The 23,397-nt window shown below is 47.7% G+C and overlaps 1 protein-coding gene across 5 annotated transcripts in view; it reads right to left on the bottom strand.

Annotated features, from left to right (window-relative positions):
- Positions 1-23,397, bottom strand: part of Edaradd (EDAR associated death domain) — a 53,760-nt gene that overhangs the window by 30,113 nt on the left and 250 nt on the right. For 2 of the 5 annotated variants that reach the window (XM_048800398.1, XM_015504345.2), the window contains exons 1-5: positions 22,485-22,945; positions 22,339-22,415; positions 10,448-10,506; positions 6,989-7,028; positions 2,874-2,932 (exon numbers count right to left, since the gene is read on the bottom strand). In XM_048800398.1, coding sequence (XP_048656355.1) covers positions 2,874-2,887 — 14 coding nt within the window. In that variant the 5' untranslated portion in view covers positions 2,888-2,932; positions 6,989-7,028; positions 10,448-10,506; positions 22,339-22,415; positions 22,485-22,945. Of the gene's footprint in view, positions 1-2,873; positions 2,933-6,988; positions 7,039-10,447; positions 10,507-22,338; positions 22,416-22,484; positions 22,946-23,397 lie in introns of those variants that run through there. The other 3 variants (XM_015504344.2, XM_015504346.2, XM_048800399.1) reach the window with 2 other exon arrangements.

Genomic DNA, 23,397 nt, shown 5'->3' with positions numbered 1-23,397 from the left:
TGAATGGTAGAATCGTGGGTGAGTTCTTCCACTTTCCTAGAATCTGAATTTTATTTATCATTTTCTTTTTAAAATAAATTTTTTATTTTAGAATAGTTTTAGATTTACAGAAAGTTTGAGAAGACAGTCGGAAGAGCTCCTGTGTATGCTACCCTCATTTTTTCTTATTATAACATCTCACATTAGGATAACTATAGGGGCCAATCATTAATGTGGTTTCTAAAACTTAAAAATAAAACCTTTAGTTTTGTAAAGCCAAGAAAACAACATGGAGGAAAGTGTTGGTCCTTCCATGGCCTCTCAGCTCCAATTTAAATATTGACTATTTTCCTCATTTTCAGTGTTACTTCAGACCTCCCTTGGCACAGGTTCCTGACTACAAACTGGATCCAATTCTGCACTTCCTCATTAGCCATGTGCTTGTGTGTGTAGAAGAGTTAAGAATGTCACTGTCTGGTGATGAAGGTCACAGGAAATGTCCTCTGGATCCTTTGAACAGCGAGCCCACCTCCTGGGATCTCATCTTCTTTGCAGTCCTCCCCAGCAAATCTGTAAGTTCTGCCAGGGCTCCTGCCTCCCTTCACCCCCTCCTGCTGCATTATGTCCAAGAGCACTCAGTCCACAGCTTGGGACATGGCTAGGTGGTAGAGAGCCTGCCTGGCATACAGGAGGCCTGGAGTCCCCTCCCCAGCACCACACACATCAAAAACAGAAAACCTGAGTCCAGATGGTCTCGGATTCCATAGTCAATAATCAATAATTGCAGGGCAGGGCAGCTCCAGTACTCAGGGCATCGAGTGAATGACTGAAAGAGGAGGGTCATTCCCACAGCTTTGTCTTAGACATCAGGTGCATCAGAAGTCAGAGAAAGGTGGTTGAAATTAAGCCTTACTGGGAGAGGATATTAGTGTTCAAACCAAGAATCGTTTCCAGCTTGTTTTAATGTCTCAACTACAGAAAATGGAGGGTAGATTACCTTTTTTGTTTTTTTTTCTCTCTCTCTCCTCTTTAAATGTTTCTTCCCTAGTGAGTTTTCTTTGTTCTAAGTGCCAAGTTAGTTTCAAAGAATCTTTCTGTCTCTAGCAGTTAGAACAAATCTTATAGATTATAAAAGAAATAGCCAACTGAAGTAGCTAGCTTTGTATTTCCACTTTTACAGGAAGAGAAGACATTTGATTTTTAAAATAGAACTTCAGAAGTCTCAAATAGATCTTTCCTCCTTTTTTTAGTTGATACATACATTTTCATCTTTGAGGACAGTCCTTAGTGATATAGCCAGAACTGTAACACTAATGTTAGGGAAAACACTGATCTACACCTAATCTGAAGTGATTTTGGAAAACCCCTAAAAATAAACTAAAAACACATCATTCTTTTCAATTTCAAGGAAACCTATGTCGTGTCACACACACACACAAAAAAAGGTAAGGAGAAAAACTGTTAAAGATATTGAAGGCTACTTGGAAGGGAAAATTTTTACTTTGGGTTTATCGAAAAGTACAAATTCAGCAAGTCACTAGGTTGTCATTTCGAGGAAGGTGCTGACTGTGAAAACTGGGAGGAAGAGTCCCACATTCACAGTCTGTGGCTGAGCCCCTGCTCCCCCCATTAAAAGCACCATTGGCTGTGCTTTGCAATTAAAATTACTTATTCTACCAAATACTAACTTCGCTTTACCACAGAGGTGATCTGCTTGCCCAAGAATATCATTACTGAAGATTTATTATAGACTGATGTTTTTAGAGCAAGACCAAACAAAACTTGTTAAAAATCAACTTGGTTTATGAAAGGAACAGGTATGAACCAGCCTGTCTTGGGGCAAGACATGCTTCTGAGACATTTAATGCTTCAACCAGATCTTAGCAGATTTCAGGGATTGCGCAACTTTGCCGGTGTGCCCCAGCAAGCGAACAGAGGTGGGCTGGGTGGGGCAAGAAGGAAGCCTCTGGAAGGATGTGTAGCCAAAGGGCAACAGCAGGATCACAGGCAATCCTCCCTGGGTTCTGCTGCTATGGCTACTTTTTTGGTTATTATTATTTTTTGCACAATCTAAACTTTAAAATAATAAATCATTTCTCATGATCGGAACACAATGAACACTTGCTTTAGGGAAACAGACATCATGTGAAAGTCTGACAAGAGAGATCAGTATGGTAGAGCAAGCAGATTCCAGGAGGGTGGTGGGCAGGGACAGGGAGGTACCAGGAGTGGGATTTGCCAAATGATGTCACGCCCATGTGTGAAAATAGCACAGACAGTCCCACTGTAGTGTATGATTATAATGCCCAGATGAAGTAATTTTTAACAAAGGATAAAAATAAAAACAAAAGTTTTTTGACTTCTGAAATCTGAAAAAAGTAAAATTTTACAAACCATTATAAAAATGTTGCATTATGCTATCTAGTTTTGTGATGTCTTAAAAAAAAATTTCACACCTAACAACAGCCGGCCAACCACATGAAGGAAAGCTACTCCCCTTTCTAACTCACTAACATCAATTTTCTGTTCTTTGCAAGCTATATGGTTACTACAAGTAATAGAGGTTCCTGGATATACTGCTGAACTGGACACTTAGAAAACATTTTCCATCTTACTTCCTTATGTAGAAATCCCATTATTCATTCTTTAAAAAAAAATTTAGGTGTAGTTGGACACAATATCTTTATTTATTTATTTTTATGTGGTGCTGAAATCAAACCCAGCGCCTCACATCACAAGTGCTAGGCAAGGGCTCTACCACTGAGCCACAACCGCCCCCACCCCACCCCATTATTCATTCTTTATGTTTAAGACTATTTGGTCATTCTTGCAATCCTTCTGGGTGGATTACCATGTAGCTGGGGGTAATAAGAAACAGTTGAAATTTTTCTTACCTGGTCTTGCTCATCAGGATTTGGTGGGCTGCTCAAAGTAACCGTGTCACTCTCTTCAACTGGAGGGGAGGGAAAAAAAACTCAACGCTTGAAGAAAGCACCCACTGTGGTGTAAGACCCAGAAGGCAGGCCTGACATCACCTGCTACCATGTCGTCACGTGCGTCACGTGGGGCCCTGACGTCGTCTCACAAAGCGGTGAGGCCTTGAGTGGCGGCCTGCATGTTCTCTTCCCAACTCTTCCTAAGGTTGGTCCCACACTCCTCATCCAGGGATGAGGCACACTTCTGCCCACGTCTGAGCAGCAGGTTTCAGTTCCTGGCCAGCTCATGGAATTATTAAACCAACCCACCATGTCCTCTCATGGGAACCAGAAGTACCCCATTCTGTGGATTTTACAAAGCCCTGGCTGTCCCCTGTTCCCAAGAGCAACCTGGTATGCATGGTGCAGAGTCCTTCTCCCCATTTGTGAGTATGTGTGGCTTGCAAGCCACTGTCTGTGTCATCTGTCCAGGGCCAAATGTCATGTGTTTGGTCATCACCAGAACCCTAGGATGGGATCCCTCCCTGACCATGGGACAAAGAAGAGGCCATCAGGCCAAATGTCATAATGAACAGGATGGCCCGTCTCTGAAGACCCTTGAAGACATTTGGTCAGATTTGATTGACTTCTCTGATGATTAACTTTGCCAACACACCGAAGGCTGCCTGGGACAGACACCAGTGCTGTTGGTCTTGAACTCTGGCCTGGGGTGCTGCATTGTCTTTATCTTGGGGGTTTTCCACCTCTTCTCATCTAAAGTGCTCCCTCATCCCAGATGAAAACTGCTATGACCAAGAGCTGGGTGTGGAACGCTGTCAGTGCCAGCCTGCATCTGGCAGGTGGTCTCTGAGCACCCACCTTTCAACTCACTATATGATTTTTTGAGAAATACAGGGAAGGTTAGAACTGGTCCACCACAGAAAAGGAAATGGCCAGATCTTGATTGATTTCTGGGAACACCTATCTACATGCAAGTTCTCTCCCCTGTCAATAGTGGCTGAGGTATCAAAGTTCTTTGGAAGGTGGGTCACACTTGCTCCAGAGCACTCAAGCCAGCAGTTTCTATGAACAAGCAGGATCTGTGGGAGTAAAGTAAGGCAGTCTCACTTGAGTCCTGAGTCCTGTGCCTGCACATACCCAGCCAAGCCACCAGAAAAGAGGCTCTGCAGAATAAACACCAGAACCCCCCAAGACCTGGGATGAAAAGGAAGGTCTGCATTTTACCCTAGAGAGATGAGACAGGCTTAGTAATAACTCAGATGCAGATGGTTCAAATTACACTAGGTTCCCTGGTTGACTTATGGGTAAATGGCTCTACTTTGGCCTGTGTTCCAGAACCCCTTCATGCTGTTTGTGAATAGAGCAGGGATATGAGAGTAGGATAATAAAGACTGTGAAACATGCTCAACCAGCTTAGGAAAATGAACTTTGAGGACTTTTAAACCACATGGAAATTATTAAAGCTAATGATACATAACTCCTCTATTAAATCAAGTGTCCCCTCAAATCACTCGAATGTTGGAATCCTAGTGGGTACTTAATTTGATTACATTTATCTTGCAGGTCTATAAATTAGTCTCTTTACTAATCCGTATGGATTTTCTTTCTCCAAAAACAACTTTAAATACCAGAAATGTCTAATGATGATACTGTCCCCGTTTGTGAAATTAAAGAAAAATATGAACAGACATAAAATTGTTATATTACTAAATACCAATGTTGGAGTATATGATTTCAACTTCTAACAATGGTTCATTTACCTACACAATGATATATTTATCTGGAAATGAGCAATTATTCATTTAATATTTTTCATTGTGAATGAGGACAAAGGAAAGGTCTATGATATGGTTATCAAAGTCACATTTCGGGCACTCACAATGGCTTTCAGTTGAGGTTCTGTGAAATTCAAATTCTAGGAGAAACCCAGCAGTACTACAAGCATGGGATCGGGTTGCTAAACAACAGCCTTTTCCTTTCAAAACAGGAAATCGCAATCAAAGGCTGATAAAGGAAGATCTTGAGTCGGATGCAGTGTGACACTACACCAAGACAGTCCCACCCTGGCCACTCTGCTTGGAGGGAGCCTTTGAGAGTCCTCTGACCTCAGTTCCCACCATTCTTTGGCCATCTTTTCCACCACCCCTGGGTCACATGTGCCAGGCACCCTTCTGCACTCCCATCACTGAATTCTCATCAGCACCCTTGGAGGCGGGTGCTCACCTTGTTCTTTCGGCTCCACAGGTGAGGAACTGGAGACCCTGAGACCCGAAGTCATTGGGCACTCTGAGCAGCCCCAGCAAGTCCTCTCTTCTCTGGCAGGCTCTCAAAAGGCTCTGTCCCCATCCCACAGCTGTGAGCTCAAGGGCAGTCCTGGGTCCAATCCCAAACCCAAAAAGCCATGATCCCAGGACAGCAGGGCCCAGGATCTGCATTTCAGACAAGCTCCCCTGATGACTCCAGACTGACTGCAACTAAAGTCTGCAAACCAAGCACTTTCCACTTCTGCTGAGATAGAGTCCCACATGTGGGACCCAGAGATTCTGAGGTCATTCATGGAGAGGGCAAAGGGGAAGGGAATGTGCCTCCCCAGCACAGCCTGGGTCCCAACAGTTTTTTCTGTACACCACTGCCACTCCAGAGGCATGTACAAGAGAATAATGACACTCTAATGGTGTCACTTCAAGGGCCAGCAAGAAAAACCTGGGGGTAGGGGAAGGAGAACCTTGGCCAAACCTGGACTTACCACAGACTGACCCAGGTGGGAAGCTCCCTGTGGTCCCCATAACCACAAGAACTGCCAGGGAAGCCCATGAGAGCAGGGGCTGGGCAGGCCCACCTCCATGGGGATCAGAAGCCAGGTGCCCCTGTTGTTCCTGAAGCTGGACACAACTAATGGTCCTTACCCCACATCATCTCTGGGTGGTCAGCAGAGTACAAGGTAAGTGCTCCCATGTGACAACCAGCAACTTAGGCTCTATAACATGTGACGTGGAAAGCCATACTGTAGATCTTCTCTTTTTCTTCATTCAGTGTGAAAATACTGAGTGCATAGTTTCTCATCTCCAAATTAAAAAGAATGAAAAACTAGGGTCTCGCCCCCCAATGGCCTAACGGTACCTAAACCTGAGACTACGGGTTATAAAAGATTTTGTGCCTGGTCAGCCTCCCCTCTCCCTTGCTGGCCACAGAACACTCTTTCCTGTGGTTTGGGTGGGATCTACCTCATGCCCATTCCCATCTGACTGTAAGAACCAGACTTGACCAACCTCCCCCATCCTCCTGATGGTAGTAAATGACTCGGGATGGACACAAGACCCAACTTGACCCCTTACAGTCATCCCTATAGTGGTGCTATGGGTTCTGGGGAGGCTCCTGCCTCCCCCTCTGTCCTCTGGAAGAGCACAGCCTGAAGCTGGCAGCGCAGGGGACACTTCCCTCCAGGTGGGGATCTCCTGCCTCATAGTAGGCAGAGCCCTGAGGCAGAGAGACTGAGTCCAGGAGCCTCCTTAAGCATTTGGACCCAGCAGGACGCAGGGGCCCCTGAGCCAGTAGGCCCCTCCCCTACTTCTAAAACCAACTTGTATTAGATTTCTGTCACTCAGGATAGAGATCTGGCTATGTTCATTTTATGCTTAGTAAAAACCCCATTGGAATTTATTTTATAAAATCTGGTATAAAATAATTTACACATTTTAATGAAAATTCATTTGTGAACTTTTTCAGGCTGACATATATATTTTTAATTATTTTTAATTAATTAGTTAATTAATTAACTTGTTCTGATCAGTCATACATGACAGCAGAATGCTCTTCAATTCCTTGTACACAAATGGAGCACAATTTTTCACTTCTCTGGTTATGAACTAGGGTCACACCATTTGTGCAATCATACATATACCTAGGGTAATGATGTCCACTCCTTTGTGAACTTTTTTAGTCATGTAACAGGTGAGCTAAATTGTCATTGTTTCTGTTTGACAACTTTAAATAGTGAAGAATGACTTAGACTAGTGCTTTGTTCGAGATACTAAAGCGTCACAAATTCAAGGAGTTACATTAATCATACATACCTTTAGGGAGTCCCGTGTCTTGAATGGGATATTTGTCTGACTGCAGAAACCAACAAAAGAGGAGAGTTATTTTTAAATGTCGGTTATAAGATCAAAGTGAAAAGAAAGCTTTGTTTTTCAATTTAAAACATGGTTTCAATTTAAAACTTTGGAAATGGTTAGTCTTAGATCTATTAGTCCAGATCCATTGATTGTTTTTCTTCTCAATTTGTAGAAAGAAAATCAAGGTTGACAAGAAGCTAGTGTTGAAACGTGAAATAGAAAAAGGCTCTCTCTAATTTCCTCGGCTTTGACCACTAAACCACACTTCCTCTTTTCTACAGTGCTAATCTCCCTACCTCCTTCCTGCAGTTTAAAGCTTTTATTTCCGGGCATGATGGGCAGACCCATTTCTTCTCCCCATTTCTGTGGCAGTCTTTAGGGCCAACAAGCATGTGTTCTGGGCAGTGTTCCACTCTGGGTTTGAATCCTAGGACAGATCCCAAGGTGACCTGCCATCACCTACACGAGATGGCACTAAAGCTCAGCCCCTGACCAGCACAGCTGCCCAGCCTCAGCAGACTAGTGCAGGGCAGCCCCACTACAGGAAGTTCAAATCGCAAATGCTCTTATGATCACACTGTTTAATTCCCTCGTACCTATCTGTTGGCATCTAATGTTCCAGAAACTTGTTTCAGATTAAACAACGCAGCCATTCTCTGAAGACTTCCGTGAGAGGAGTCCCTGTCCTGCCCCAAGCCCTGCTTGGCTCACACTCCATTGTCCCCTGTCCTCCACCCTGAACAGTCACTGTTTCCACATATCCAGCAGGTCCCACCAGGCCCTTTGACAAGGGGAACATTAGTACAAGTGGCCTGTTTCAGTGCCTGTCCATGGAGGTCCTCTGAACTGGGCTGTTAAGTTTCGGGACCTGCAGAAGCATCCAACTGTCTCCCAACACAACTAAGTAGGTCAGAATCCACTGCAGGTAACTGGGAAGACCACTCTGCCCCCAGGAAATCGGCTCCTCTCCTCCCCCTTCCAGAGCATGGAACACCCTGTGCTCTGCACTCAGCAGTCTGGTTGGAAAGCACTCCTCGTTTCCTCAGAGAGACAGTGAGTTTTTCCACAGAAGGGACTATGATCGCGCTGCACCCCCAGACGTGGACTCAGAAAGACCGTGTGGATGAACACACAGGTGCAGGAGTGCGGGTCTCTAGAGGAAGCGATGCTTGAATGAGGCAAGCCCAGGCCCAGCATATGGGTGAACCCAAAGGAAGGAGCAAGGTCACTGCGAACAGCAGATGAAGCAGGAGCAAGGGGACCATCAGCCTGAGCAGAGCTGTCTACTGCAGATGGACAGAGGAAGGTGGGGCTGAACATAAACAAGGGGGACTGCTTCCAAGAGGACCATGACCGCAAAGTCCAGGGATTTAGATACAGGTTCTCAGGAAGCTACTTCATCGAATGTCAGGTGCCATCAGTCCTGTGCCCGGCTCTGCACGTGGAAGGTGAACAACACAGTGTTTGTGAAGTCAGACAACCAAGTGACTAGAGAAAACATAAGGGTGAGGTGACAAAGGACGGAGCACTAAAAGATCCCAAGAAGTCAGGACGCACAGGAGTCAGTTGGGAGGAGGCAAGGGATTTCCTTGCCAGAGGGAATGGCATGATCGGTGTCCCAGGAAGGTGTGAGGATGTGCTGTGGCCAAGCCCCAGCAGACAGCTGCACACACCTGGCTCAGCAGGTGAGCTGGGGATGCTCAGATGAAGCCACCGAGGACTCACCTGCCAGGCCAGGGAGGATGCATGGTGTCCCGCACGCAGCAGGGATGTCACAGGTTGGATTGTGTCTCCCATAAAAGGACATGTTGAAGTTCCAGCCCCTCATATCTCAGAGTGTAGTCTTATTTGGAAACAGTTGTTATGATGTAATTCATTAAGATGAGTTCATACTAAAGCAGGGGGGACCCTTAACCCAGTAGGACAGATGTCCTCATAAGGCTGGGGAGTGGTCAGTGTGGAGAGCTTGCCTAGCATGTGCAAGACCTTGGGTTTCATCCCCAGCACTGAGAAAAAGAAGAAAGAGAGAAGAGACTGCGGCAAACACAGGAGAAGAGGCCACGTGCTCACAGTGTGAGATGCAGGGGAGACGTCCACAAGCCCAGGAGGCCCAGGTGGCCTGCGACCTCTGGCACTGCCCACACTTGACCTTGGACTTCAACCTCCAGGCTTGTGACAGAACACATGCTGTCATTCCAAGCTGTCCAGTACAAGGAGGGTTGTTCCCACAGCCCTTGGAGACTAGTAACAGAGATGCTGTGGAGAGCTCACTCACCCCCAGGGTGGAGAGGTGACCAGAGGGCCCACATTAGTGGTGGGGAGAGGGGCTCCGAGGAAGGGCGACATGTCACCAGGATGTGAATAGGAGGCCTTGACACTCCCTGTGGACCAAGGGATACTTTACAGGGTGACAGGCCACATCTGAGAGGATCCCAGTCACAACCCAGGTTGTTCTGCATTGCACTTGTATGAGGCTGAGAGAAGTTTTCCTTATTACTTTCCACTGTGTGTCAAAGCTTGATCCCCTCGCCACCCATGCTTACCAAACTGCAGGTCCCTGGCACACCCAGGAAGGGAAGCCACTTAATCTGATGACACTAAGTATATCTTAGGTCATTGGCACTTTCCAGGTCTCAGTGGCCCTGTCTTCAGAAGCATGGAAGAGAAGGAACGTGTCATACACTGAACCCACAGGGACAACTGTGCTGGTGTCCAGGGCCATGACTGGGTTCCAAACAAGAGGCACAGGACAGCAGGGCCCCTGCTGTACACATCAGCTAACTGCTACTTCTCACCTGTGGAATGGGGACAAATACCTGCCCCAGCATCTCATAGGATATTTGGAGGGTGAGAAAAAACACATGGAGAATCTCTGGCAACCCAAAGCAGTAGAGAGTGCAGGGAAGGCAGGCCAGGAGCCAGCTCTGGAATTAGAGGTAACACCAGAGGCAAATCAAATAGTACTTGCCGATCTCTGCTCAGCTGCTGCAAAAGAGTCCTATTTTTTTTTTCTTCAATATTACATTAAATATTTTGAGTTTTGAAGATGGGTTAGTAGAAAGTAAGACCAATATGGGCTGAGGGTATACCAGTGGTAGAACACTTGCCTGGCATTTGCGAGGCCCTGGGTTTACTCTCTAGCAACACACAGACACACACACACACACACACACACACAACTAGTATTAAAGTAGACAAAAACCTCATAAAATCTTAAGAAGGTCACTTCTGGTATGCACAAAACAACACCATTTTAGCCTGGAGAAATCCAAAGTTCATTATGCCATATAAATAAAGAAATTTCTCTTGGGAGAATCTTGCTGTTGGGTTTCTAGACCTCATACAAATACTCTAATGAAAATGGGAGAGAAATGCAAAACAAGGGGTGTGGCTATGAAGGTAAAATGTGTGACCTACCACGTGAAAAGATAAAGTGCTGGGGTCCGTGTCTTCCACTGGCTCCTTTGCCATGTGATCTGCAGAGAAAATAAAAGGAAAGCATTTTCCCTCATGGAGAAGCACTTGTGGTACCTCGGGGTTATCCTCCTACCAGTGTGAGCTATGACGGGCAGCAGGGGCTGGAGAACTATTCCCTTTCCATCCCCTGCAGGCCAAGTGAGGGGCGGAATCAGATTGTGCTGAGAACAAGAAAAAGAAACCTTGCAAAACACAAACACAAAAACCTATGCTATTTTGGAACAAGACACCTAAAAATATCTCCAAATAATCAAATTATGCAGATGTGATGTTGACGACATTTTACATATTGGATTGGACACAACTTTGGGCAGGAAAGATTTAACTCTGGATTCAGCTTCTTTCTATTCTTGATAATTTTTAAATTTTTTTTATATCATTTTGAGATACTAGCCTTCTTTAGAACACGTAACCTAGCATGAATAAGACTGCAGGTTTAATCCCTGTACCAGAAAAAATAAAATTATATGCTGTTACGATTTGAATCTTAAATATCCCCCAAGGCTAATCCCCAGCTGAGCCTTGGGAGGTATTGGGAGTTGGGTCCTAGCTGGAGGAAATATGTTGCCGAGGACATGTTATTAAAGGGTGTATCTTGTCCCCGGCCCCTTCCCATCTCCTTCTGACTCCTGGCCACTGTGAGATGAACAGCTCTGCTCTCCCACACCCCCTCCCAGGCTCAAAGCAATGGAACCAAGTGACCATGGGTTGAATCTTCTGAAATTATGAGCCAAAATAAATCTTTCCTCGTTTCAGTTGAGTTTCTCAGGTATTTTGTCACAGCAATGAACAGCTAACATGTACATGCATGAAGCTTTTTGATGCAGTTCATGGGAACTTTATTTTTTTTAAAATTTTTTTATTAGTTGCTCAAAACATTACAATGATCTTGACATATCATACATTTGATTCAAATAGGGTACGTAATCTTAATCTTATTTTTCCACGTGTACAGATTGCAGGATCACATTGGTTATACAGCCACGTTTATACACAGGGCCATACTAGTGTCTATTGTATTGTGCTGCCCTTCCTATCCCCCCCTCCTTCCCTCCCCTCTTTCTACCCAATCTACTGTGTTTCTCCCTCTCTCTTTTTTCTTCCCCCTCACACCATCTTATATGTAATTTTGCATAACAATGAGGGTCTCCTATCATCTTCCGTGCAATTCCCCTTCTCTCTCCCATTCCCATGCACCTCTCGTCCCTATTTAATGTTAATCTTCTTCTTATGCTCTTCCTCCCTGCTCTGTTTTGAGTTGCCCTCATGGGAACTTTAATAAAGAAAATATACCTCATAATATTTTTATCAAAAATTGATCTTGATTTCTCAATATTTTTCTTCTTATGCTTTGTCAATGCTTTTTTTTTTGCGTTTAAGAAATCTAATGAGGAAGTACAGAAAAAAAATCAAATGTGGAAATATAGAAAAAGGTACGGGCCTCAATCAGACTACTGCCAGATCATATGAATTTGTACACATAAGAAATAGCTCCCCTTTTCTAAGATGCTTTACAAGACACCTGCCAGAAAACCCTAACAAGAATCAAATCTGCTTATGCAAGGTCTTCTAGATTTGTGCAGTATACAACCTGTATCTATCTACCACCAAATTTCAACAGCCAAAACATTCACTTTTTATCCAAATTCTCATTAAGTACATACTGTACATTAGGCTCTAGGTCCGGGAATACCTCTGAGGATCCAGGTGAGCCCCAGGACAATTTTGTTTTGTTCATTTGCTTTTTATTGATTTGCTGCATTACAGTTTTATAAATAAAAGTGGAATTCATTGTGATACATTCATACATGCACATGATATAGCTTTGTTAATATCATTCTGGTGTTCCTTCCCTTCTCCATCCCTTCTTCTTCTCTCTCATTCCTTTCCTCCACTCCACTGTTCAATGGGACCATTTCTTGAGACAATCATCTGTTTGTTCTCCCTGGATGTTTCCCTGCTGAGAGAAGGTCTGGACTTTCTATTTTCTTTGCTTCAAGTGTTGACAATGTCTAAAGGAGATGCTTGTGGAGGCAACATCTCTATTTGTTTTATGACACCAACTGTCAGTCATTGGAGAGAAGTGGGGACAAATGGAGAGAGCTTTGGCCAGCGTCCTCCTTTGACAGGGGGCCATTCCCTGGTTCCAGCAGAGCAGATAGCAGTAAGACCACAATGGAGAAAGCATGGAGCAGATTAGACCTTAGCTCAGGATCCACCCAACAATGTGGATGACTGTGCGTGGTGTCCAGAAGACACAGACGTCCTCTGACCTCACAGGACCTCTCAGTGTGGACAGCATGGATAAATGCCTACCTGGAGCAATGTAAAGCCAAGGTCCCTCCTAGAGTCCAAGCACCACATTAGCCTCAGGTCCCTCATGACCCTAAGGGGAGGCAAAGCACCAATTCTAACTGAAATGGGATTTCCTGCTGGTCTAATGCAACACAGACTCAAATTTGAAATTAAAATGACATAAAGACAATACAAGACAAATTGTGTTGTAATTCCACCCTGAGTTTGTAGAACTCCTGCTGCCCAGGTAATCAGGGACTAGCACAGGGCACCAAGTGTCTGACAGTGGAAGAGAAAGCTCCACAGGGCAGTGGAGCTGATGCCTGAGTCCTCAAGAGCCAGCTGACCAGGAGGAGCTGAGAGATAGAGTGTTCTAGACAGAGGGACTAGGTGGCCTGTACATGTCCTGGGGACAGGGCAGTGGAGCTGACGCCAGAGTCCTCAAGGGCCAGCTGACCAGGAGAAGAAACTGATAGGAAGAGCATCCTAGACAGAGGGACTAGGTAGGCCAAGGCCAGGAGAGGAAAGAGAATATGCTTTGGTGGGTCCTTCCAGCCAGACAGCCCAGATCTCATTTCCTAGTTTTTTTATTCTATGTTTCTCACTATCTTGATCCTGGCTGGGGCAGGGGCAAGAGAAACCATCATTAAGCAGCTTCAAGTCCCTTCTCTGCTTCTCTTATCACAGTCTCTCCTCAAATATGTCATCTTCACTGAAGGGGTCCTGCATGCCAGTACTTTAAAATGCCACACACCAGCAGCAAGGGATTCTAGCAGGTGTTGACACAATGGGCTCTCAGGTGCGCAGCTACGCAGAACTTGGGGTGCAGGGGCTTAATTGCCCCAACCGCTTCCTGTAAAGACACTAGGTTAGTCTAATTTCTTACAGAAGAATTAGTATAAGAGGGAGGAAAAAGAAAAAGACTTGGAGGAAGATGGAGGAGACCACTGGGAAAGGCAGCAGAGAAAAGCAAACAGAATAGCTAAAGGGAGGAGTGCTGGGTGAGGTGTGGAGGTCTGGGTCCACACCAGCACTCCACCGGGAGCCAGGGCTGGCCTTGACCAGCTTGGTGCTTGACCTCAGACAGGCCTGGATGTGACCTTGACCATCCTCCTGCTGTGACCTCTGGCAGGCCTGGAGATGTGACCTTGACCATCCTAGTGCTGTGACCTCAGATAACCCTGGAGGTGTGACCTTCACCATCCTGGTGCTGTGACCTCAGGCAGGCCTGGAGATGTGACCTTGACCATTCTAGTGCTGTACCCTCAGATAGGCTTGGGTGTGACTTTGGCCAACCTGGTGCTTGACCTCAGTCAGGCCTGCAGCCTTGGACCAACCCAATGCTATGGCCCCAGGTGAGCTTTCCCAGCCCCAGGCTTCTCCTCTGTACAGGACAAGCCCAGGTCTCTCACTGCCATACAGGGCTGATGACAGTTATTCTGGTCCGGCCAGGTCTGGGAAGCACAGGTGTGGCATCCTGCTGCTGCTCAGGTCCTGAGCGACTTCAGGGCCTACCAAGGCACATCTGGGAGGGCTATAAGGCTGGCCGAGATACAGGTGGAAGACAGGGCCTCTTGCTTTGGTCTGACACCTCTGGGAACTCACAGAGACCGAGAAGGGAAGATAGGTAGAGTCCAGGGTTTCCTGTTCTAAGTGCAGCAATTGGTGGGGGGTGTTGAGGACTCACATTAAAGGCATTTCAGGTCTCCCTTCACTCCAAATACTCTGACCATGTCCCCCTTTGCCACACAGGACTGTGGAAGAATTCCAAGGTCCCAGCTGCCTGCAGACCCAGGCCCATGAAGCATCCCACACTCTGAATCTGTTCTAGCACCTTCTCTGGACAGTTGTTGTAGGTCAAGCCGAAGTACTTCTATTCTCACAGGCTCAGATTTTTCTGTGCCAAGAAAATTACTGAGCCAGGTGGGGAGGCGGCTCCCAGTTGTTTGAGACTGATCTAGAAGAGAAGTTTTCCTAAGGTCTTACCTACAGGCCTTGGAATTGCATATTTGCAATACTATTAAGTATGAAATCAAATTGTTTATTTAAAGCTTCAAAATGTTTGTTTCCACAATTCCTGGGTAGTAGCAGGCGGAGCCTGCCAGGCAAGCTCTGGTAGTGCATGGGACATGGGGCACGGAGGGGCAAAAATGGCCACCCTGCCCAGGCTGGCGGGGCTCCCCTGCTCCTATCATTTAGTGCCTGGTCAAGCCTCCCTCCCAAAGCTGCCCAGACTCCTCAGGATCATGGCCTGACCAAGCTCAGATCAACATGGTTCCCAGGCTGCCAAGACACACAGCCGGCCTACTGGTTAGTCCCTGTGGAGAAGCAACAGTGGAGTGGTGGACCAGCAGCCTGGGTGGGTTGGAACTTGGGTGGCAAGCGCAGCCCAAGGCCACTTAGAGCAGGCAGAGCAGGCCTGAGGCACCTCGGGCCAGCACCAAGGTGGCCAAGGGCAAGCCTATCCGTCACCCCACAGCAATCTGGCCTGCACACAGTGGGGATGCCTCTGCAGATACAGAAGTGCACTCTAAGCAGCATGGCCGCTCTAGATAGATACCCACTGAGCACGTGCATCAATGACTTCAACCTCCAGTTTCAAGAGGGGAGAAAAGGGAAGCAAGGCAAATCTGAATGGCATTCAGGGCTGACCAACACCATCGGTAAGTTTCCAAGCCTAAGTGTGGACCAACATCAGCGAGACCAGCACACTCAGTGGGAAATGGCGCTGAATGCAGTTCCCTTGCAGAGCCAGAGCCCTGTTCCTCAAGAAATCCTGAGGCCACACTAACCTATCCTGGTCTGAGGCTTTCAGTTCTTGAACTCCTAAGACAAGAACTTGGAGAGGAGAAATTGAAGATGAGTCTGGTGGGCATGGCCCGCCATCGAGAGCTACATCAGCTCTGGGCGGAGGGCTGTAGCTGGTGCAGACCCCACCTGCCAGCAGAAGCAGTGAATACAGTTTGATTCTGAAATGCTTGTTTCAGGGTCACCATCCTTGACTGACAATGGACAGGCGGGACACTTGGGGTGAGATTGATGTGCACTGCCAGGAGCACAGTCAGGACAGCAGTGGGCACTGGGGGTCGCCAGGCTGCTCTCAGCCCAGGTGACAGCAGCACCTGGAGGCAGGAGGGCTGTACAGCCATTTGGTTTCTGTGGACTGCATGTGCCTATCCTATGATGTCAGGGTGTGAGAACCTCTGTCAGCCTTAGGTGTGAGTCTGTGAGTGGTGTCTAGCAGGACTATACAGATGGGGGGCATCCCTAGGTAAGGGCCCACGGCACTGTGCCTGAGCAAAGGGCTGCAGCATGCTTCTCCCTTGTGTCTGGTGCCAGGATATCCGTGACTGGGTCTTTTCCCACCTTTCCTGGCTCTTTACACCCTCCCCAAGGCAAGACAGGACGCGGCAACCTCAGCCTCCCCGCCTGGCTGCCTTGCAGCTGGCCATGAGAAACCCCTCTGACCTGCCTTGCCTGACAGTGGAGCAGGAGACTCCATTTGAAAAGGGTCCTGCCCCACACCTGGGAGGGGACAAGCTGCACAGAGTCCAGGAGTCTGTGCAGAGGCCTTGCTGGGTTTCCCATCCAGTCTATAAGTGGCAGAGCAGACCCTGATGGTTTGGATGTTAAATGTCCCCTAAAGGCCAGGTGCTTGGTCACCAGCCTGCAGGGCTACTGGAAGGTGGTGGGACCCAGTGGAAGGATGCTATGTCACTAGAACATGCTCTTGAAGGGGATATTGGGACCCCAGCCTTCCCCTCTGCTTCCCAGCTGCATGAGGTGAACAGGTTTCTTTTACCATGTGGGTGGCCACAGGGCCAAGTGACCCTGGACTGAAACCTGAACATGGGACAAAATCAACCCTTGATTGAACCCAGAGATGCTTAACACTGAGCCACATCTCTGGCCCTTTTAAAAAATATTTTATTTTGAGACAGGGTCTTGTTAAGTTGCTTAGCACCTCACTAAGTTTTTGAGGCTGGCTTTGAACTAGCAATCCTCCTGTCTCACCTTGTGGAGCTGCTGGAATTACAGGTGTCCACCACCATGCCCAGCCAATTTTCTTCCTTTAAGTTGATTCACTCATGGTGAGGAAAAACTAACACACTGTTTTAGTCAGGTTTTTTGTTACTGGGACCAAAAGACCTGACGAGAACAATGTAGAGGAGGGGAAAGTTTATTTGGCTGTTTCAGAGGTCTCAGTCCAAATGTGGGTGACTATTGCTCTGACCCAACATCAGGCAGAATATCATGGTAGAAGGGCTTGGCAGTGGAAAGGGCTCAGGACATGGCAATCAGGAAGCAGAGCGCTCTGCTCACCAGAGGCAAAACATAAATCCCTCAAATCACACCCCAGTGTCCTACTTCTTCTAGTTACATCCTCCCTGCCTACAGTTATCGCCAAGTTAATCCATGTTAGTGGATTAATCCATTGATTAGTTAAAGCTCTCATTTCACCTGATCATTTCACCTCTGAACTTTCTTGCATTGTCTCACACATGAGCTTTTGGGGGACATCTCATCTCTAAACCATAACTCAAACCCTCCATGTCCAACCACATCTCTAAGTGTTGTCATACTTCAGTTGTGCCTACAACAGTGAAATTGCCACAACAACCCAAAGGACAGGGTTCAAGGAGCTTCTGGACAGTTGACCATGCCAAATGCAGGTTCCCGGAGAGCAGTGCCCAGAGGGCACGGAAGCTTTGAGCCCTTTGGACCCCTGCATGTATTCCAGCTGCTCAGTCAGAAGCAGGGGTAAAACGATCTGGGGTTTGCAACTGGTGTTCTGAGGGTGCGGTCTCAGGGACAGAGTCCACATCTCAACCTGTGGGACCTAATGCTGTCTAAAGGCAGGGTCAGGACACCCAGCTAGGGATTGCTTGCTTGATGGTGGTGACAAACTCAACACTTCTGGGGTCACAGAAGCCTTCTGAGTGGACTGTTGCAGTGTGACAATGTCTGGGTGAGGCCTGACAGTACCCTGAGGAAGGGACTAGAGGCCCCTTACACACACCCAGTGCTGGACTCACAGAGAAGTGGAAGACCCAGACTTCAGTCCCAGACCCTCTGGCTTCCGAGTCCGCCTGTTCTCCAGCAACATCAGCTTCTAGAAGCAGCTCAGGCACTGACAGCTTGACAGAGTCCTGATGTACCATTCACACTGCCCATTCCCATAGGGACGCAGCCATGCTGGCTTAGAACCCACTCTGATGACCCTACTTTAACTCGGTTACCTTAGTGAAAACTTTCCAAAGTAGGTTACATTCTGAGGTACTGGGGGGTGGGGGTTAGGACTGCAAAGCATTTCTGGGGAACACAATCCAAACCTGCAACAGTCCACCCTTTGTCCCCCAAAGTCACATACTTGCCACAGGCAGAGTGCATTCACCATCAGGACCTCCCCCAAAGCCTCAATCATTCCAGCATTGGCTCTAAATCCAACACCTCCTCCACCTCAAGACCCAAACCAGCAGCCTGGGTGGGAGGGTGGGAGGGTGGGAAAGGCTACCTGCCACCTAGAGAAGTCTCCCTTTGTTTGCCACACTAAAGAGGGGCCACAGCTGTTAGAAGCAGCTACTCACAAGAAGCTCAAACATCTTCTCCAAAGATGTCCTTTGAGAAAACAAAGAGGGAAACTTGTCAAAGGTTCCGGCTTTCTGAGCCACAAGAGTGAGGCCCTTTGTGCTTTCTAGAATTAAATGCAGCTCTTTGAACCTGTGATTTTTTTTTTTTAAGTGCCATAGCTTTCTTCCAACCCAGGACTATTTTCATGAATGGCTCTCAAGGAGCCTGGAGTCCCATGCCACACAAGCTCTTGGAACCAGGGAAGGCTGCGGTACTGCTGATAGCCTCTTCCCTGGCCACAGGGCTGGACAGCTGCAGAAGGAGCAGAGGCCAAGCAAACACATTTCTACAGGGACAACTAGAGTGGCCTTGCCCAGTGACAGGGACCAGACTGTGGAGGGGCAGGGCAGGGGAGGAGGGGGAAGAGATGAAGCAAAGGGGCGTGAGGAGGTTCCTGCTAGTGAAGAAAACTTAGGAAGCCAAGGTGCCACAGGAAAGCAAGGGTAGGAAATGAAGAAAAATTGGGCAAACCCACAGGGCAGGGAACAGGAGAGGCGAGGCAAGGAGGAAGGGAGGAGGGAAGAGAGGAGCCCCTCTCCTCCTGGCTTTGGAAGAACAGACTGGTTCAGCGTTGTGAACGTGGGTGCTCCTGAGGGGTTCACCTATCAATCCTGGGTACTGCCCTCTGCGCCACCTTGGACTCACATGCACCCACAGGAGGGCTGGGAAGGGCCAATGGCAGGTGAGAAACCTTCAAAAGGCTATCCTGAGCTGGGGGCCAGGGCTCCAGGGAGCAGCCATGCTGCGTGGTACACACAGGACCCCAGAACAAAGGGAGAGCTGCTGCCATGATTTGTGAAATGGGTGCTCAGCTCACCACAACAGAGCACCAAAGTCTGCACATCCTCAGCAGACCTCCTCCTTTGTTCTGTCTTTAACTTCCTTGACTGACAGTTCTATTTCAGCCAGTGCTGGATTGTTATTAGCGGTAGAGAGAGTGAGTAACCGCTGCTCTGTAACCAGCTAACCATTTTCCTTCCCTGTGACTTCAACAGTCTTGTGTTTGTTTTTTTTTTTGAGTAAAAGCTGCTTTTGAAGCTAACTTCATTATAAGTTATATATACACACATATATATACAGCAGTATATGCCTCATTTTATACATGTAGAAATACACACATCTATTTTCTTTTTAAGCTTTACAAGGTAAACTTAGTTATACCTGAACTGATGAATAAGTTCCTGAGATATCAATATGGGAAAAGCACTTTCTTTTTTTCTTTTGGTTCCAGGGGCACTTAACCACTGAGCCACATCCCCAGCCCTTTTTTCATATTTTATTTAGAGACAGGATCTCACTGAGTTGCTTAGGGCCTCACTAAGTTGCTGAGGCTGGCTTTAAACTTGCCATCCTTCTATTTCAGCCTCCTGACCTGTTGGAATTACAGGTGTGCACCACCCACTGTGCCTAGCTGGGAAGAGTACTCTTTGGCCCATGGTTTGAAGCACATTTGATTAAACTGACTTTCACTGAAATAAGATTTTGTGCAGGGTAACTATGTGCTACATACTTGCTGGGTATTAGAGACAAGCTCGGTGAAACATGGACTTTATCCAGGAGCTTATACTCCAATGGGAGAAAGTGACATTGGCCAAACAATCATACCTAGAAACATGGGGCCCAGGCTGGGTCAACTTTGAGCTAAAGTCTAGAGGAGATGTAGGAGGTAAAGGTGTGTTTGTGTGCAGAGGGGAGGCAGGGTGTCCACGCAGCAGAAATAACCTCTGCAAAGGTCCTGGGCCACAAGAGTGTGATGACTTTCGAGGCAATGAAGGCAGGCAGAGTGGCAGCAGGGCCCACACAAGGTTGTATGTGAGGTGGTTGAAGAGAGGCGGGAATCAACAGTACAGAGATAAAAACCACTGGAAGACTGGGGATTTGTTGGAAAGTGGCTCTAAGGAGAGGAAGGGCAGGATCTGACTTGTTTTTAGGAGATCACTGTGCTCACCTTTTGGAGAATGGGTGGGCAGAGGGTAAGAGTGAGTGTGAATGCCAGTTGGGAGATGAGTGTAGGAAACTCGGTGAAGTCTAGTAACATAGTTGGGGGAGGAGAGGTTAAAATTCTGTATCTAGTTCCACATGTTGGCAACACCTGTGGTTTCATTACAGAAAAGGAAAGGAAAGGTGGGTGTGTCCTGTGGGTTGCAAAACTGAATGAAATGTTCAAAAGGGGAAAGGGCATGTGTGTCTAAACCGAGGAACAGTGATTTAACGGAAAGAATCTCATGTGGGAAGGGGCATCCGGATCATCTTTCAGAGGCCTGACTACTTTCTTCAACATTCTCTGCCAGGTGGCAGAGAGATTTCAACCTCCAGAGGCCTGCCTCCACTTTGCAGGGAACCCACGTCCATCTCTCCTTACATATTTCACTTGCAGGTTCATGTTCTACCTCTTGAAGTTAGAGACAGATCCCCATGTGCCATGTTCTCTCAATACCCCACAGATGCCGGGGTTCTCAAGTCCCTTTGCTCCAGGCTGTGTGCACCCCATTTTGGCTGGGACAAGCTGAGTCCAGGTACCACCCATGGAATTCCACATCCTATATACTATTGCTGGCCCTAACATCACACTGGTCTCACCACACTACTGTTACACTGAGCCTTTATATCACCTATGTCACTTCAGAGCTGGTTTCCAGCCCCATCTTCTTAGCTGCTGTTGATTTTGGGGGGCCCAAGCAGATTTTATATGTAATCCCCATTTTTAGTGAATCCTTCTCAAGATCTTTTAAAATTCTCCACCTGCATCATTTAGTGACATCCGAGGCCACTATTACTGAAAAGCAGCCAGAAACATCCAGTGGCACTTTGTCAATTAAGTGGATGTGGGTGGGAGTGGGAAGATTTTTCCTCCTTTATTTCCCCTTCAGTTTTCCAAACAAGGGAAATTATTTATTTTCCATCTCCAATCAATGAAATGTTTGCCACTCCCCACCTGAAGAATCCAAATCTTTCTTTGAAGTCTCACGGGGAAAATCCCTCCAAACTAGCACCTTACAATCTCAACTTTAACTGTTGGGTGCAATCTTCTGAACACCTCTAGACACATTCTGTCTTCTCCAAACTGTGGAAGCCACAATTCAGCACTACTGGAAAAGTCCAACATTGTCCCTGCCCAAGCTCAAAAAATTCAATCTATCCAAGCAGTAGCATCCGGTTCTGTGCGGCTCTCCCTAGCGCTTCCAGCTTACAGAAACCAGAGAAGGCCCCACGCGTGTGATCCGCGTGTGATCTGGTCCGTGTGATTGCAAACACCGTGGCGTTTGCCGCCTAGGTTGTAGTGGACCAGAGAGAGGGAATTTCTGGAAGGGGAATTAAACCCAGGTGAGACATTAAAGAAAAATCTAGATGCGGGCCTTAGGTACAAATGTGCAACGTTTTAAAACAGGACAGGACTGAGGCCATTTTAATCAAAGTCCTGCACGGATGGGGATGGGATCCCTCTTAGATTCTGCCGGTACTGGTTTATGAAGTAGCTCCGGGGCCAATAAGTAGAAAAGCAAAACCTTTTCATAAAAGCGTAATGAGGAGCGAGGAAGAGGAGCAAGACAGCATGAGTGGGTTGAAAGGGAGTCGGAAAGAGTACGTGAGAGATCCACCCCTTCCCCTCTCTTCTGCCTGAGGTTTGCGGGGCTTGTTTCAACCTGGCGTCCCAGCCCAGAACAAAAGCGGCCGGGGCCACAGCGTGGGGAGGGACCGCGCGTCCTCGGTGCGAGCGGGGTGCGAGCGCTCTGCACCCAGGCAGCAGCGGCTCTAAAGGGTGGCCGGGGGCACCGCCGCCGTCCCCGCCAGCCTCGCGCGGCCTGAGTCCCAAGGTCCCGTGGCGCCCTCGAGGGTCGACTCCAGATCTCCCGGCCCGCGGTCCCGGCTCCAGGTGAGGGCGCGGCGGCGCGGTGTCAGTTTACCTGCGCGCAGAGGGTCGTTCGGAGAAGACATGGGGGCAGCGAGAGAGAGGCATCTTACAGAGGGTCAGAAGCAAGGTGATCTGTTTGCCAAGAGTAATCACCTGAAGGTTTTTCCTTTGTTCCTTTCATTTTCTAGCCATTTCCANCGGGTGGCCTCCAGGCCCGGAGGAGAACGGCGCAGTGGGGACTGGACGTCCTGCCGGCTCCGACGCGCCGGAGTGGACCTCCGCGGCTCTGCGCGCCGCGCTCCCGCTCCTCCTGCTCCTCCTCCACTGCTCCTCCTCCCGGGTCTCCTCGGCTTCTTCCTCGTGCTCACTTCCTGCTCTGGCAATTAGCAAAGCCCCTTCTCCGCGCGCCTCCCGCCCTCCAGCAGAGGCTCGAGGCGGGAGCCCGGCAGCCGGCTGGGGCGCGGGGAGGGGCCTCGGCGCGAGGGGTGCGCTTGGTGCTGCGTCCACGACTCCCGGACGGTCCCGCTGCCAGGCTCGAGCGATGGCAGCACCGGACGGACTGCGAGGGAACCGCTGGCCTTGAAAGTCGGCGGCAGGCGCGCGCGGTTGGCTTTCCTGGCCCTCTTATCGCGCCCTCAGCGGGGACAGCAGAACGCTCCGCACACGACTCTGCCGCTGCATGATGGCACTTGCCAACGCTTTCTATCCTGATGTTTCTTTGGCATTAGTTATTGCCTGACCTCCTGGGGTAGTGCTGCACAAAGGAACGGGAGGAAAACGCCAGACATGCGTTCCCCTGGCCTCTCCAGTAAAAAATAAAATAAAAGCGCTTCCGGTTCTCTTGAAAACTCTAAATTAATCGATCCCTTTAAAAATTGGGGCTTAATTTAAATGATATTGTATCATTAAGTGATCCCAAATTGGGAACGTTTAAAATTACTGTATTTTAACTACACTTATCAAGTCCATTCCAGGAAGGTTACAGGCAATTTAAATTTAATAGGTATTAAATAATCTATATCTGCCTTCATAAATAAGATCAGAATCACAAAAATTGGTTTAAAAGCGATAAGAGTTTTTAGTGTACAATGTCATAGACAAATTATCACAG

The sequence above is a fragment of the Marmota marmota genome, unplaced genomic scaffold (assembly GCF_001458135.2).
Source record: "Marmota marmota marmota unplaced genomic scaffold, marMar, whole genome shotgun sequence".
Taxonomy (NCBI): domain Eukaryota; kingdom Metazoa; phylum Chordata; class Mammalia; order Rodentia; family Sciuridae; genus Marmota; species Marmota marmota.
The sequence above is the reverse complement of the archived record's forward strand: the minus strand, read 5'-3'. Positions and strand labels throughout refer to the sequence as shown.